The 14,418-nt window shown below is 58.4% G+C and overlaps 2 protein-coding genes and 1 long non-coding RNA gene across 10 annotated transcripts in view; 2 read left to right on the top strand and 1 right to left on the bottom strand.

The window, feature by feature from the left end:
* Positions 1 to 14,418, top strand: part of LOC147573781 (uncharacterized) — an 80,585-nt gene that overhangs the window by 58,724 nt on the left and 7,443 nt on the right. The gene's annotated exons all lie outside the window — the stretch shown is intronic.
* SPACA6 (sperm acrosome associated 6) lies at positions 768 to 14,077 on the top strand. Of its 8 annotated transcripts, none has more exons than XM_086688423.1 (9): positions 768 to 2,234; positions 4,459 to 4,562; positions 10,618 to 10,686; positions 11,360 to 11,383; positions 11,729 to 11,838; positions 11,931 to 12,035; positions 12,468 to 12,624; positions 12,704 to 12,914; positions 13,243 to 13,347. In XM_086688423.1, the coding sequence occupies exons 1-9, from the start codon at positions 2,191 to 2,193 to the stop codon at positions 13,274 to 13,276; spliced, it is 858 nt and encodes a 285-aa protein (XP_086544549.1). In that variant the 5' UTR covers positions 768 to 2,190; the 3' UTR covers positions 13,277 to 13,347. The 8 variants fall into 8 exon arrangements, with proteins under 8 accessions (XP_086544549.1, XP_086544545.1, XP_086544541.1 ...); XM_086688419.1 differs by lacking the exons at positions 768 to 2,234; positions 13,243 to 13,347 and adding exons at positions 3,216 to 4,020; positions 13,349 to 14,077 and having other exon boundaries at positions 4,485 to 4,562; XM_086688415.1 differs by lacking the exon at positions 768 to 2,234 and adding an exon at positions 3,224 to 4,020 and having other exon boundaries at positions 4,485 to 4,562.
* On the bottom strand, positions 2,547 to 3,373 carry LOC147573784 (uncharacterized; the record flags this gene model as incomplete). The annotated part of the gene is given in 2 exon segments (XM_086690865.1): positions 2,547 to 2,704; positions 2,707 to 3,373. Coding segments are annotated over 2 exon segments (825 nt in total), but the record flags the coding sequence as incomplete, so codon positions are not given.

Consider the following 14,418-nt stretch of genomic DNA (forward strand, 5'->3'; position numbering starts at 1 on the left):
TTTTCCCCTGGACCGGGGCCAGCTCCGGGGCCGGGGGAGGCAGGCCGGGCCCGGCCGGCGGCGGGGAGGGGCCGGGGCGGGGGCGCCCGGGGAGGGGGCCGGCCCGCGGGGTCCCGGGCGGAGACGCGGACCGGAGGGAGTCGGGAGGAGGGAAGGAGGATGGCGGGGCCGCCGGGAGGAAGGGGAGAGGCCGTCGGGCGGCGGAGGCGGGGAGAGGATGGAGAGCGGGCGGCGGCGGCGGCGGCGGCGGGCCCGGCGCGGCGCGGCCTGGGGGCTGGCCGGGGAGCCCCTGCCCTCCGACGCGGGAGCGGCGGAGCCGTGAGTCTGCGGAAAGCGGGCGGGGGGTGGGGCGGCGGGGGGCGGGGGTAGGGCGCTGGGGCCCGGACCCGGGGTCCCAGGGGGAGGAGGCCGCGGCGGCCTGGGTTTCTGGGTTCTTGGAGGAGGAGGGGGCTGGGGACCCAGACTCCTGAATCCTCGGAGGAGGGGGCTGGGGGCCTGGATTCCGGGGTCCGGAGGAGGAGAGGGCGGGGAACGCCTCCCGGATTCCAGAGGAGGAGGGAGCTGGGGCCGGGGTAGCTGGACGCGGAGGCTGGAGGACACTGGGGCAAGATGCCCGCCCGAGCCCTCAGGGGAGGTGGAGGGAGAGAGGTTAGCTTTGGAGGTGCCTCTGGCAGCGGAAGGGTTAACGTCTGGCTGGAGGGGAGGGGGAGGGGCAGGGAAGGGGCTGCGGGGCTTTGAGGGGTCAAGGGTGAGCCGTGCGAGGTGGGGGCGGAGGAGGGGGGGGGGGAGGTTGTCTGGGCTGCCAGACAGGCCAGGGTCAGCGGCGGGGGCAGGGGATGTCTGGCGGAGGAGAGGCCCAGCATCCAGGCTCCCTCGGGGACCTGGGATTCCAGGCCTCAGCCCCCTCCTCCTTCAGACCTGGGAGTCCGCAACCCAGCCCCCTCCCCCAGAATCCGAACCCTAGCCCTCTTTACCCCAGGACCCGAGAGAGACTGGGCCTCGGGCCTCTTTTTCCCTCAGACCTGGGAATCCACAGCCCAGCCCCCACCCTTCACAAAACGGCGGAGTCCGGGCCCCTTGCCCCTTCCTCCCCCGAACCCAGGCGTCCCCACCTCCTCTTTAAGCCCCAGCTGGATCCCAGCCCTCTGGGGGTTAAGGGGGCGGGGCCAGCCGGTTGCCATGGTGCCAGACTGTTTGGGTCTGCTCTCTGACCCTTGGGGGCTCCCCAGGGTCTGCAGAGAGGGGGAGGGGGACCCAGACCTGAGGGAAGTCCAGCGCCAACCCCCTCCCCAAATCGGGCCTATGGGCCCAGGGAGTTCGTGTCTCCATCAGCGCCGTGTCCGGTGACCTTGAACAAGTCCTGACGGTTTTCTCTGCGTCTCAGTTTCCCCAAGGAGAAATTTTGGGGGGGAGTGGGGAGATGCTCGGGTCCTGCAAATCTTTAAGATTCTCAGCTCCCCTCTCACCCCCTCCTCAGGCCCCAGGCAGCCCCGGGGCATGCTGGGAACCCGGCCTGGGCTCTGGGCCAGGTTGTGGGGGGGCGGGGGCAGCCTCCTCCCTTCCCCTTCCTCCCCACCTTGGCCTGACTCTCGCCCCCGCCTGAGGGTCTGGGAGGTTGGGAAGGAGGGAAGGGGGATGAGAGCCGGACCGACTCTGGCCCCCCATCTCCTCCTTTCCTCCTCCGCCCCCTTCCCGCCTCTCCTCCCCCTCCTCAGCAGGTCGCTACCCCAGCCCTGGGCCCCTTCTCCAGCCACCCCCACCCCACCCCCAGCTCCAGACCTGGCTCTGAGCTGTGAGGGGGAGGGAGAGAGGGAAGGAGAAAGACAGAGAGAGAGAGAGAGAGAGGCGAAGAGAGAGGCAGAGAGGGGGCGAAGGAGAAGGGAGGGAGAAAGAAGGGGGTGGGAAGGAAGGGAGGAAAGAGACAGAGGGAGACAGAGATGGAGAGAAAGGGAGAGGAGAAGGGAGACGGCCAGAGACAGAGACATTGAGGAAGAAAGAGACTGAGAGCATGAGAGACAAAGAGAGAGGGAGGGAGGAGGACAAGGGAGGAAGAAAGACAGAAGGGAAAGAGAAAGAATAAGGAAGGAGAAGAGAGGGAGAGGCCATCTGCGAGGGAGAGTGCCGGAACCAAGGAGGGGAGAAACAGACTGAGCGAGGCCGAGAGAGAAGGCCGAGAGCGGGGAATGAGCAATGCGGAGCCGGGAGAAACAGACGCAGGAGGAGGTAGAGACCAGGTGAGCTGGGAGCTGACACGGACACCAGGCGCAGCAGGAACAGACAGCAGGAGGAGACTGCCAGAAAGATGGAGCTAGAGCGAGGGACAGACAGAACTGGACGGAGGGACCGACCTGCTGCCTGCAGGTGCACAGACGGGCTAAAGGTTAGCCCTCGGGTGGGGAGGCTGGGTGCCCGCCCCGGAGCCTACCAGGCCCGGCCCCTCCCACTTGCTCTGGCCCAGCCTCCCCCCTCGTGGGGCAGTGCGAGGCGGCCTTCTCACCTGCCCAATGGGGGGGAGCCGACAGCACCTTACTAGGCCTGGGGCAGCGTTAGCGCTCAGGGATCACAGCTGTCATCATTATAAACGATGGGAGGCCAAAAGAAGACATGAGAGAGGGGAAAAATATCCAGAGATGTTCGAAGGTTTCATATCCCCGCCTCCGCCCTAGTCCTGGATTCCAGAATCTGACAGGTAGGTAGGGAGCTGCTTGCCCAAGGGGCCCAACTCCAAAACAGGTGAGGCTCCCTCTGACTCTGCATCCGGGAAGCCAGGCCATGTCTTCCCCAGGGAGGCAGGCCTGGCTGGACTCCCGGGTCTGAGGGAGGAGGTGGCTGGGAGGGCCTGGATTCCAGGGCCCTTTGAGGAGGAAGGGACTAGGGGCCTGAACTCCTGGGTCCCTGCTGAGGAAGGGGCCAAGGGACTGATTCCTGGGTTCCTGGGGGAGGAGGGGGCCGGGGGCCCGGATTCCTGGGTCCTGGCACCCACCCGTAGAACCGACCTTGCGGGGCCTTCGCCGCACACAAGCTCGAGTCTGTGGGTCCGTGTCGGGGGCTCACCATCGCGGCTGGGGTCTTCCCGGCCCTCCCCGCCCTCCCTGGTCCTCCTGGCCCCCATCTGTCCGTCCATCCGTCTGTCTGTCCACCTGCCGCGCCCCCCGGGCTGAGGTAGGAGGTTGTATAGTTGAGGAGGACACCCACGGAGATCACTATACGGCCTCCTAGCTTTCCCCAGGCTGCGCCCTGCACGGGACGCCCGGCGGGGACCCCAGCCCCGGACCGCTGCCCCATGCCGGGGGGACCCTGGGTGGAGGAGCTGGGCTGTCTCTCCATCTCCACTGTGTCTCTGGAGTCTTCTGTGTGTCTGCACAGCGGCCTCTCAGACTCTGTCTTCATCTCTCTCTTACTGTGTTTTCTGGCATCCCTCCATGTCTCAGCTCCTGTCTCTCGGGATCTCACAGTATCTCTGTGCCATCTCCACTCTGACCCCACACCCCCACCCCACGCCAGCGCCTGTCAGGCCACCCCACGCCACACTGCCGGCCTCTGGGTCCCTGAGACCCTTTAACCTGTGAGGACATCCAGGGTCACAGGTGAGGTTCTTGGGAGCCTGGCGTCCGGACCAACCACAAGCCTGGGGATTGCCCACCTGACCCCTGGCCGCTCACACCCTTTCTCCTGGAAAACCCAGAGCTTGACGTTTGGCCAGCCACAGAAATCCGACCTCTGACCCTAGACCACGTGCCCCTCCCCCCCCACCATGGTGACCTCACAAAGGTCACCAGCTTCTCCCCGGGCCTAGACCCTCCGCTATGGCCCTGCTGGCCCAAGACAGCGCTGTCCCGTGTGCCCTGGTGGCCCTCACGGTCTTCAGGGCCCCCGCCTGGGCCTGTCTGATCTGCTTCACATCCTATAAGGAACGCACCCGCATCTGCCAGATCTTTGCTGGTATACAGGGCCCCGAGCTGGAGAAGTGTCAGGAGGCATTCAGCAGCGCCTTTGCGGACCTCGCCGACATTGAAATCAGTGAGGAGACCTGCCACTCTCCTCCGGGGTCCTGGGGGGTATGTGCAGGGAGGGCCCCGAGTGCCTTGAGAACCATTGGGATTCACACAGAGAGGGGATGGTGGGGGCAGACTTAGAGCAGGATGAAGAGTGAGGGACAGACTCAGGGGAGGACAGACATTTGGGGGGGACAGACTCAGAAGGGGATAGTATAGACATGGAGGACAGACTCAGGAGAGGATAGAGATGGGGGGATAGACGGGGGGGAACAGAGACGGGGGACAGACTCAAGGGAGGAGAGAGATGGGGGGATAGATTCAGAGATAGGGGACAGACTCAGAGAGGGCAGGATAGCAGTGGGGGGGGGGGGTGGACAGAGACTCAGAGACAGAAGGTATCTTAGAGAGACAGAGAATCTCCACACTTCGGACGTGGTGTTGAGGGGACTGCTTTTCCCAGCCTCTGCCCTCCGCCCTTACTCCCAGACTACGACGACAGAAGCCATCTGCATGACGCCTTCACCCAGATGACCCACTCTCTCCAGGAGATAGCTGCCGCCCAGGGTGAGTGGGGTGGGGATGGTCTGGCGGATGTGGGTTGGAAGCCCCCAAGAGGTAGATGTGTGTGTGCGGGGCGGGGCGTGGGGGGCAAATGTGGCAGATGCTGAGGCGGTGCCATAGGCTGAGGGAGCCTGATTATCTGTCGGGAAGAAGGGACGGCCGGATGCTGGCAGGGAGGTCAAAGAATAGTGCAGAAATGACCTCGAGTCTGAAGCCCAGTCGGGAGCAGGCAGAGCCACCTGGCTGTGTGGCTCCCCCTCTTCCTGGCTGTGAGGTTCTGGATGTGTTGCTGCCTCCCTCAGGGTCTCAGCTCACCCACCTGTAAGATGGGACAATTGCTTTGCTTCCCTGACGGCTGTGCAGCGTGGTGAGCGGGAGAAGCCTCCCGACCAGACAGACCTTGAGGGTGGGAGGGAGGAGGGAGGCCTGAGTGCTGTTTGCAGCGTGAACTGGCCAGCTGGGGGTCCAGGGCTCAGGGTTTATTTCTACATCTGCAGTTAGGCCTTTTGTTTTTTGCTCTTGCCCACCAAGCTTTCTGACAACGACCCTGAAAGATGGGGAGGTTCCTGTCCACCCAGGGGGTATCTGGGGAGGGGGTGAGCGTGGATAAGACTTCAGCTACAGACCCCCAAAGCCCAAAGAGAGGCCTGGGCAACTCAGAGCTGGGGTGGGGGGAGGGGCTCAGGACTCCAGAAAACACCTTTTCTCCCCACGTAGACCACCTCCTCACAGAAGTTTCTGAAAAGAGCAGGAACGAGTCCCGTTCTGCACGTAAAAGATCTCCCCCTAGAGCTGTGTGTGGGACAGACTGGAGTGGGGAGACAGTGGAGGCTGGGAGGCCCGAGGCGGGGATGGGCTGTGACGGTGCAGGAGAGGACACGGGCGCAGATGAGAGTCCAGAGCAAGAGGGACAGGGGGTGGGTCTGATGGGCCGTTCGGGGAGTTGCAAGATAACGGACAGCACCCGGGGTCCCCATGCGAGGGTGGGGGCTGAGTCATCCCTGGAGACGGGGAGTCCGGGCAAAAGAGCAGGAGTGGGAGTAGGTGGTGAGCTGGGCTAGGATGTAGTGACCGTGAGGGACGCAGGAGACATCCAGGAGGCAGCTAGACACATGCGTCCAGGGTTTAGCTGCAAGGTCAGGGAGACTGGAGACTGTCCTGAAGGAGCAGGGCTATGAGTGGGGAAAGGGCAGGCTCAGCTCTGGGCATAGCAAGATCCTCTGGGGTTGTGTGGGGGACAGACCAGAGGCCGGGAGAAGCTGGGGCAACATAAGCGACAAGTTTCTATTGAATGTGCCGGAAACAACACTGAGGACATAGCTGTGACCAGAACTCCAAACCACTAGCCCTCAGGTTGCTTGTATTGGGGGCGGTGGGAGGCACAGACAATAAATGTAATCAGTGAAATACTATAGTGTGTCAGTTGGTAATCCAGGATATGGAGGGGAACAGAGGACAGAAAGGGAACAGGGTGCCCCATGAGATGATTATTTTAAAAAAATGTTAATGTTTGTATTTATTTTGGAGGGAGAGAGAGACATAGCACGACCAGGGGAGGGGCAGAGAGAGGGAGAGACACAGAGTCTGAAGCAGGCTCCAGGCTCCGAGCTGTCAGCGCAGAGCCTGACACAGGGCTCGAACTCACGAACCGCGAGATCATGACCTGAACCAAAGTCAGATACCCAACCGACTGAGCCCCCCAGGCGCCCCGTGGGGTGATTATGTCACGTAGGTTGGTCAGGGGAGTTGCAAATTAGAAGATGCGGCTGAGCAAAGATGTGCATGAGGTGACAGAGCCATGCAGGTAGTCTGGGGGAAGAGCCAGCACAAGGGGCTGGAGCGGAGGGAAAAAGCGAGAGATGAAATCAGAGGCTTCGAAGAACCACATCCTGTAGGACCTCGTAGGCCAGTGGTTGTCAAGCTCCCGTGGATGTCAGAATCACCCGGGAGCCGGTTAAAATGCAGACACCTGGGTCCCACCTCCATTTCGGACCAGTAGGTCTGAGGCAGGGCCAGGAAGCGCACATTTCCAACAAGTTCCCAGGTGATGCTCCAGGAACACACTTTGAGAACCGTTCTTGTGGGCCCTTGAACTGACTTCAGTTTTTGCTCTCGAGGCGGGAGCCACACTGGAGGATTTCAGGGAGAAAGAAAGAGATGGTATCTGACTGAGGCCATGTAGGCCAAGGGCAAAAGCAGGGCAACCACTGAGAAGGTCAGCGGTGTTTGGACCAGCTGTAGTGGGCCAGGTGGGCCAAGACGAGGGTTGGGCCTGAGCGTGGAAGATTAGGAAGGTCAAGGATGTGACCGTGCCAAACGTGCCCCATACATGGGAGGGGCCGTGTCTGCGGTTACACATGTTAATTATCCTCCTCAAGGACATCTCCATACCGGCCCTGTGAGGTGGGGTTTTGTGGCCCCATTTTCTAGATGGGGAAGCTGGGGCCCGGCTAGACTTTCTGTCCTGGACGGACCCAGGAGATGCTGGATTGGGTGTGTGCAGGGTGAGGGGGATGGAAAGGGCAGCTCCAGGTCTCCGGGATGGAGGACCCAAGAGATGGACATGCTGAGTCCGAGAGGCTCTCCGTGGTGGCAGGTGATCCTGTTTGCATATAAAAACCAGGGAGTGGATGGCATGGTGTAGAGAAGGGAGGTATGCCACAGGTCATGGAGCTCAACCACCTGGGTTGAAGTCTAGCTGTGTGACCTCGGGCCACCTTCCTAACTTCTCTGTGCCTCCGTTTCCCCATCTCAAACCTGGAGGTGGTCGATACGAGCAGCTGACCCGTCCGTAACACTCGCCGTGTGCAATCCGAAGCGCTTACAGACATTCTGTCACGCGGCCATTAAACGGCACATCGTTTGGCATGGGGACGCCCTTTATATTGTACGGCATTAAATCTCGCCCCAGCCCTGAGAGGCAGGCGCTGATATTGTCCCCGTCTTGCAAACTGGGGATCAGGAAAGCTAAATATTTGGCCAAGGTCACATAAGGAAGAGGGCTGGAAATGGATGTCTCAGCTGTGACATTTCTAATTTCCAAAGCCATCTCCACCAATCGCCAATCCACCATTCAGCCGTTACTTTGGGAAAAGCCACAAAACCTTACAGTTTGGAGGCCCTTGCAAGGGTCAAAACTCCCAACACCCATAACAGATGGATGAGCTGGGACTCAAACCCGGATGGTCTGAAACAGCTGAAGTTCCTACGGATACGCACTTTTTTTTTTTACATGCACCTTTTTTGGGTAGACTTTACAACATCTACCCACGCCCCCTTGTGGCTCACTTGAGACGACCTCCACCCCTCTGCCTCTGGACATTTCACTCTATCCCTGTTTTATTCCCATGATTTACTCGATCGATACAGCACGCACACATACCCTGGGCATGGCTCACTTGGTATATCCCACACTCATCCTCCCTGTGAGTCACTTGGTTTGGCCCAAAGATATTCCTTGGATGACGACTCCAACATCCTGGCCTCTCATTTGAGCACCCCACTCTGACCACATCCTCCTGATCATCCTGCCGTCTCCAGACCACACATCTGCCCTGTGACCAAGGAGAGACACCTAAGTCCTTGACCCCTCATTCTGAACCCACTTCCTGGCTTCAGTGCCCCCCTCTCCAATTTATACCCAAAGATCACCATATCAGCCACACTTGCCAATATTTTCCATTTTTATATGTCTTAAATCACAGAGGAACAGGGCCCCTGGGTGGCTGGGTTGGTTAAGCGTCTGACTCTTGACTTCAGCTGAGGTCTCGATCTCAGGATTGTGAGTTCAAGCCCCGCGCTGGGCTCTGCGCTGGGCATGAAGCCTACTTAAAAAAAAAAAAAGTCACAGAGGAATGTGCAACGGCTTAAGCAAGCTAGAAGTTTATTTCTCCCGTGTAAAAGAAGTCTTGAGGTAGGCACTTCAGTACGGCAGCACCATTTCATCTTCTTGGGGACCCAAACCCCTTCCGGCTGCCTGCTTTACCATCCTAGGATGGAGCCCTTATCTTCGTGGTTCTGCATGACTGCTAGAGCTCCGGCCATCCATCCAAGCTTCAGGCAGCAAAATGGAGAAAGGGGAAGGATTGATAAAATGTGCTATGTCTCTTTTAAGACTATGTCCTATGAACTTGGTTATATGACCACAACTGGGTCACGTGACTGCAGCTACAAGCTGCAAGGGCTGTTGAGAAATCTAGCCTTTTAGCTGGGTGGTTGGCGGGGCCGGGGGTGCTTTCCCAGCTGAAATGCAGTGTGATGTTACTAAAGAGATATTTGGAGGCAACTAGCAATCCCTGTGTGTTAGCTTGCTGCAGTTGCTATAACAAAGTGCCGTAAACTGAGTTGCTTAAACAACCGAAAGGTATTTGTTCACAATTCTGGAGGCTAGAAGTCCAAGATCAAGGCATCAGGGTGAGCAGGGCTGGGTCCTTCTGAGGCCTCTCTCTTTGGCTTGTAGATGACCATCTTCTCTTTTGCTGTGTCTTCACACGCTCTTCCCTTTGTGTGTCTGTGTCTAGCTTTCCTCCTCTTACAATGCCATCAGTCATGCTGGATCAGGGTCCACCCTGATGACATAATTTTAACTTAATGACCTCTTCAAGGCTGTACCTCCAAGTACAGTCACAGTCCGAGGTACTCGGGGTTAGGACTTCCGCATACGAATTTGGGAAGACTACATACAATTCAGTCCATAACACCTGCCACATTTCTAATTTCCAAAGCCATCTCCACCAATCGCCAATCCACCATCCAGCCGTTCACTTTGGGAAAAGCCACAAAACCTTACAGTTGGGAGGCCCCTGCAAGGGTCAAAACTGCCAACACCCACAAGGACGGAGAAAGAAAGCGTAAAAGGGGGGTAGGAACGAACAGAGACTGGAGACCACAGAGGAGGGTCAGGTGCATGCCCTGTGTAGAGCAGGTAGCCACCCCTAAGCTGTAGTTACTTGCCCCCTCACAAAAACACAGCCTCTGTGTTGCACCTCTTCCAAATGTTTTAAAAGAAATGCCAAACGTTTTATGTGACTTTCCCAAATTTTACATGCTGGCAACTGGTTAATTTTTAAAAATAAATTCCAGTCCAAATATAACACATGCAAGAGATGGACTGGAGCCACAGGCCACCGGTTGTGGTCGCCATTCCAGCTGGATCCTGGAATTCATTCTACACATACTTACTAAGACTCAGGGCCCTCCCCTGGGTTCTGGGGATACGGCACTGAAGAACGAAGAACAATGTGTTTACGAACTTAACAGTGTACACACTTACATGATTGCTGTATATATAAATTATGTAAGGGGGCACCTGGGTGGCTCAGTCGGTTAAGTGTCCGATTTCAGCTTAGGTCATGGTCTCGCGGTTTGTGATTTCGAGCCCCACGTCGGGCTCTGTGCTGACAGCTCGGAGCCTGGAGCCTGCTTCAGATTCTGTGTCTCCCTCTCTGCCCCTTCCCTGCTTGTGCTCTCCAACTCAAAAATAAACATTACAATTTTTAAAATAAATTATATAAATACATATCATTCTAAACTGAGAACTCTAAATGGAATGAATGGAACACTTCGGGAGACAAAAATAGGGAACTGGATTAGATCTGTGGTCAGGGAAAACCTCGCAGGAGACGACATGAGGTCGGAGATGAAGGATGGGCAGGAGTAGGGGGAAAGATGTGTTAGAAACAGAAGCCAGCATGTGCAAAGGCCCTGAGGTGCTAGAGAATATGGTTGTTTTCACACTAGGGGAAATGATAGGTGGGCACGATGGAATAGAGAGCCAGAGGAAAGTAGCCAGACCATGTAGGGGTAATAGGACTTGGTGAGGAATTTGATCTTTATCTTCCCTTTCCCCCTCAATAAGATCAACACAGGATGCAGAGGGGTTCCATTGGAGAGATAGTCCTGGGGCAGATGGAAGGACATCTGGGGAGTCGTCAGGCTTCCAGATAGACAGGGTGGGAGGAGGTGAGGAGAGGGGGTGCAGTATATACTAGACACGTAGGGACGGGAGGGGCTGAGGAAAGGAAGGGTCTTTTCTACAAGGCCCCCCTCCATTCCCCAGGCTCCTTTAACGTTGCTTTCCCTGATGCTGCCGAGAAAATGCGGAAGGTCATTATGAAGCTTAAAGGAGGTAAAAGAGGCTCCAGTTCCTTCCCTTAGGCGCGACACACACGATTAGAAAATTCCTGAGCCAGCCATCCTCTCCCTTCTGCCCAGTCCCTCTGAGCCGCTGCCCTCGGTGGGTCACTCCTGACACAGCCTCTCCCCCTGCCAGGACCACTCTGGATGTGGTCCCCGCTTCGGTGGAAGGTTTCCTCTCCAGCTAGGACCCCTTCTTGGGATGGTTCCGTCCCAGATTGGCCTGGGCCTCTCCCTGGATCTGTCGGCGCACTCTGACATTTCCTTTCCAAGTGGACCCCCTCAGTGGGGGAATTCTAGCCTAGCCAACACCTCTACTCTGAGCCCGCTAGTTAGGCCCTGTCCCTAAAACAATCGCCCGGGGTCTAGCCCCGCTCCCTCAGTGGAACACACTGGGGTCCGCCCAGCGCCCTTAGAAACAGCATGCCTGGGCCTGATGTTACTGGAATGCAGCAGGCCTGGCCCCGCCCCCTAGGTGGGCGGTGGCAGATCAGGCCTCGCCCCTGGATCGCCCGCGGCAGGCCTGGCTCCGCCCCCTAGGTGGGCCGCGGCAGGCCTGGCCCCGCCCCGTAGGAGGAAAGCATCTGGCCCAGTAACATCCCCTATGGGAGCTCCAGATAGGCACTTCCAGGCCCTCCAAGGTAGTTATGTCTCTCTCTCCACAGCCCAGGCCTGCGTCCCTCCCTGCGGTAAGCACCTCATTCAAAGCTCAGAATTGAGGGGGCAGGGAGGTGGTCGGGATCGAAACCTGGGTGGGCGTCGGGTCCGAAGGAGGCCAATAAGAGCCCTGGAGAAAAGTAATAAAACCAGGTATTGCTCACAAACCTCATATAAGGCGGGCCTGTAAGCAAAAACAAGCCAATAGGAGTCCTAGAGGCCGGAGAGTGTGGCGAGTCAGCCAGGGAGCGCAGGGAAGGCGGCGCCCAGGGCCTGTCTGGCCGATAGAGCCCGGAGGCTTAACAGACCTTAAGTTGGCCAAAGGGACCCTGGCTGGGAACGCAGACGGAGCCCAGGTGCACGCTTCGGTCCCACAGGGTTCCAGGATGTCGCCCGGCGTTTCCTCTGCTACGGGTGCTACTCCAAGGCCTGCAACTTCCCGCTGGACTGCCCAGGTGAGAGGCGGGGCCTGGAAGGAGAAGAAACGGTACGAACTGGAGAAACTAGAGCTGAGCCGGGAAGGGAAGCGGCCGCACGGGGGCGGGCCCGGGTGGTGACGCGGACATGTCTTCAGTTCAGGACTTGACGGTGACTCGGGGTCAGCAGGCTAAGTTCTCCTGCACTGTGAACTTCCAACTGCCTAAGGAGGAAATCACCTATTCCTGGAAGTTCGCAGGAGGAGGTGTGAGTCGGAGCGGGGCCAACGCGAAGGGTTTAGGAGGCGGGTTATGCTTCTCTAGAGGATGGGGGGGGGGGGGTCAGGACTCAGGGGGGTGGGACTCGAGGGAGCTCGGTCTAGATTCACGTTTCGTGCAAGGGGACGGTCCCAGGATTTAAAAGTGGAGTCAAGGTTCAGGAGGGTGGCTTACGTGTAAGGAAGGATTTAGGGCCGGAGAGTGAGTACGGCGCCCAGGAGGCGGGGTTATGCGTGGAGGAGGGGGGGGGGGAGGACCGCTAATAAGGGATGAGGGGTGGGGCCAAGGCTCGAGAAGGCGTGGTCTAGTTCCGGGTCGGGACTCGAACGTTCTGGTTTGGCGAGACGCTTGCAGGGGGAACCTGACCCAAGTTAGGGCAGGGCTCCGCTCCTCCCACCGCTTCAGCCCGAGCGTCCCTTAGCTCCGGACGCAGGACCAGTCCCACTTCCGAGACATCCCGCGGGCCCAAGGATACCTGGCGCGGATCCGGCCGGTGCAGCCCACGCACAGCGGGACCTTCTCTTGCTCCATCCTGCACGACCAGCGCCCAGTGGCGCGGCTCTACTTTTTTCTTAACGGTGCGCGCGGGGCTGCGCGAGGGGGCGGGGCTGCGCGGGGCGTCGGGAGCACGCCCGGCTGACGTGCTCGCCCCCGCAGTGACCAGTGCGCCCCCGCGTGGGGAGATCGAGCTCCAGGTCTCCTTTCGGAAAGTGCTGCGCTGGGCGCCGAAGGAGACGGAGACGTTGGAACCATGGAGGCCAAGCCTGGGCGAGCTGCTGGCCAGGCCCGAGGCTCTGACGCCGGGCAACCAGTGCCTGCTCGCGACCCTCGCAGCCGTAGCATCAGCCAGTGCGACCCTTATGGTGTGGTGAGTCCCCGGGACCCTGGAGTGCCAGCATCCGCTCTCCTTCCTCAGACCTGAGTGTCCGGCACCCTCGTACCCAGGAGTCCAGGCCACCATCCACCTCCTCCCTCAGACCCGGGAGTCCAGACCTCCAGCCCCTTCTCCCTCAGACCCAGGAATCTAGGCTTCCAGCCCCTCCTCCCTCAGACCCGTAAGTCCAGGTCCACGGCCCCCTCCTCCCTCAGATCCAAGAGTTCAGGCCTTATCCACCTTAGGGACTCAGGCTTCCAGGACCCCAGTATCTCATCCCCAACCCTGCCCCCCAACACAAAATGCCTCCTTGTTTCCCCAGGGTATTTTTTCGATGGTACTTCAAGGGCAACTAACAAAGGTATCTTTTTCTTACTTCCTTGTCCTGTTTTCATCCCTAAAATAAAGAATGTCTTTCCGCTCTCTAGATTCTTTCCATCTTTGAAGGTGGTCAGTACCGTCGCAGGTAGCAGGAGAGGCAGCGTACCCCAGATACGTTCAGGCGGATTGGCTCCTAATGACAGGAGTATGTAGAGTTGTCACAGTGCAAGGGCCTGTGCTGAGGGCTTTAGGTGCAAGCCCAGACCCTTCCCGGGATTTCTGGCAGTCTCTCTGACATTGCAGCCTGCAGAAGACACCCTCAAATAGAGTCCTTGATGTCTCCTTGAAAGCCCGTGCCTCCCTGAGGCTTTCCTGCTAAAGACGCCCCCGTCCACCCAGCTGCTCCCCCAGAAACCTAAGTTTAATTCCTCCTCCTCTCCCGTTTTCATGCCTGAGCCTTTTTAACTCCTAAACATCTTGTGCAGCTGCCCTCTCTCTGTGGTCCCAGTCACCATCATCTCTTCCCTGGATCACTGCAGCAGCATCCCCACTCGCCCCCCTGCCTCGACTCGGCCTTGCCCCGCTGCAGTCCGTCTTCCACATAGCAGCCAGAGTAATATTTTAATGTATGTCAGATCAGGGGCGCCTGGGTGGCTCAGTCCGTTAAGGGTCCAGCGCTGGATTTTGGCTCGGGTCATGATCTCACAGTTCATGGGATCGAGCCCTACATCAGGCCCTGTGCTGACAGCATGGAGCCTGCTTGGGATTCTCTCTCCCTCTCTGCTCCTTTCCCCTGTTCATGCTCTCTCTCAAAATAAATAAAGTTAAAAAAATAAGTGTGTCAGATCAGGTTACTCCGGCTCAAAAGCCTTCAGTGGCTCCCTATTGCCATTGGGACAGAATCCAGTTCCTTGTCAAGGCCTCCAAGATCCCCCAGGTTCTGGCCCTTGATGATCGGGCAAGCCTTGTCCCACTCTTCCCCTTGATCTTTCTACCCCGCAGTTCGTTTGGCCTTTGCTTCTTCCTTGCGTTTGTCATGATTCTTGTCACTCTCTCCAGGACCTTGTTACATGGCTAGTTAACCCATTTAGGGTTTCCTCTGAAAAGCCTTTACATGTATTAACCTATTTAATCCCCACGACAGCTCTGTGTGCCTGGCACTGTATTTGCCTGACTC

Source organism: Puma concolor, chromosome E2 (assembly GCF_028749965.1).
Source record: "Puma concolor isolate L17-30 chromosome E2, mPumCon1.1.hap2, whole genome shotgun sequence".
Taxonomy (NCBI): domain Eukaryota; kingdom Metazoa; phylum Chordata; class Mammalia; order Carnivora; family Felidae; genus Puma; species Puma concolor.

Excerpts from the sequence above, each read along its gene's own strand:
- SPACA6 (XM_086688415.1), top strand. The coding sequence starts at position 3,807 with ATGGCCCTGCTGGCCCAAGACAGCGCTGTCCCGTGTGCCCTGGTGGCC. Across the intron at positions 4,021-4,484 it reads CCTCGCCGACATTGAAATCA|ACTACGACGACAGAAGCCAT; the intron begins GTGAGGAGACCT and ends CCTTACTCCCAG. Across the intron at positions 12,915-13,242 it reads AGTGCGACCCTTATGGTGTG|GGTATTTTTTCGATGGTACT; the intron begins GTGAGTCCCCGG and ends TTGTTTCCCCAG.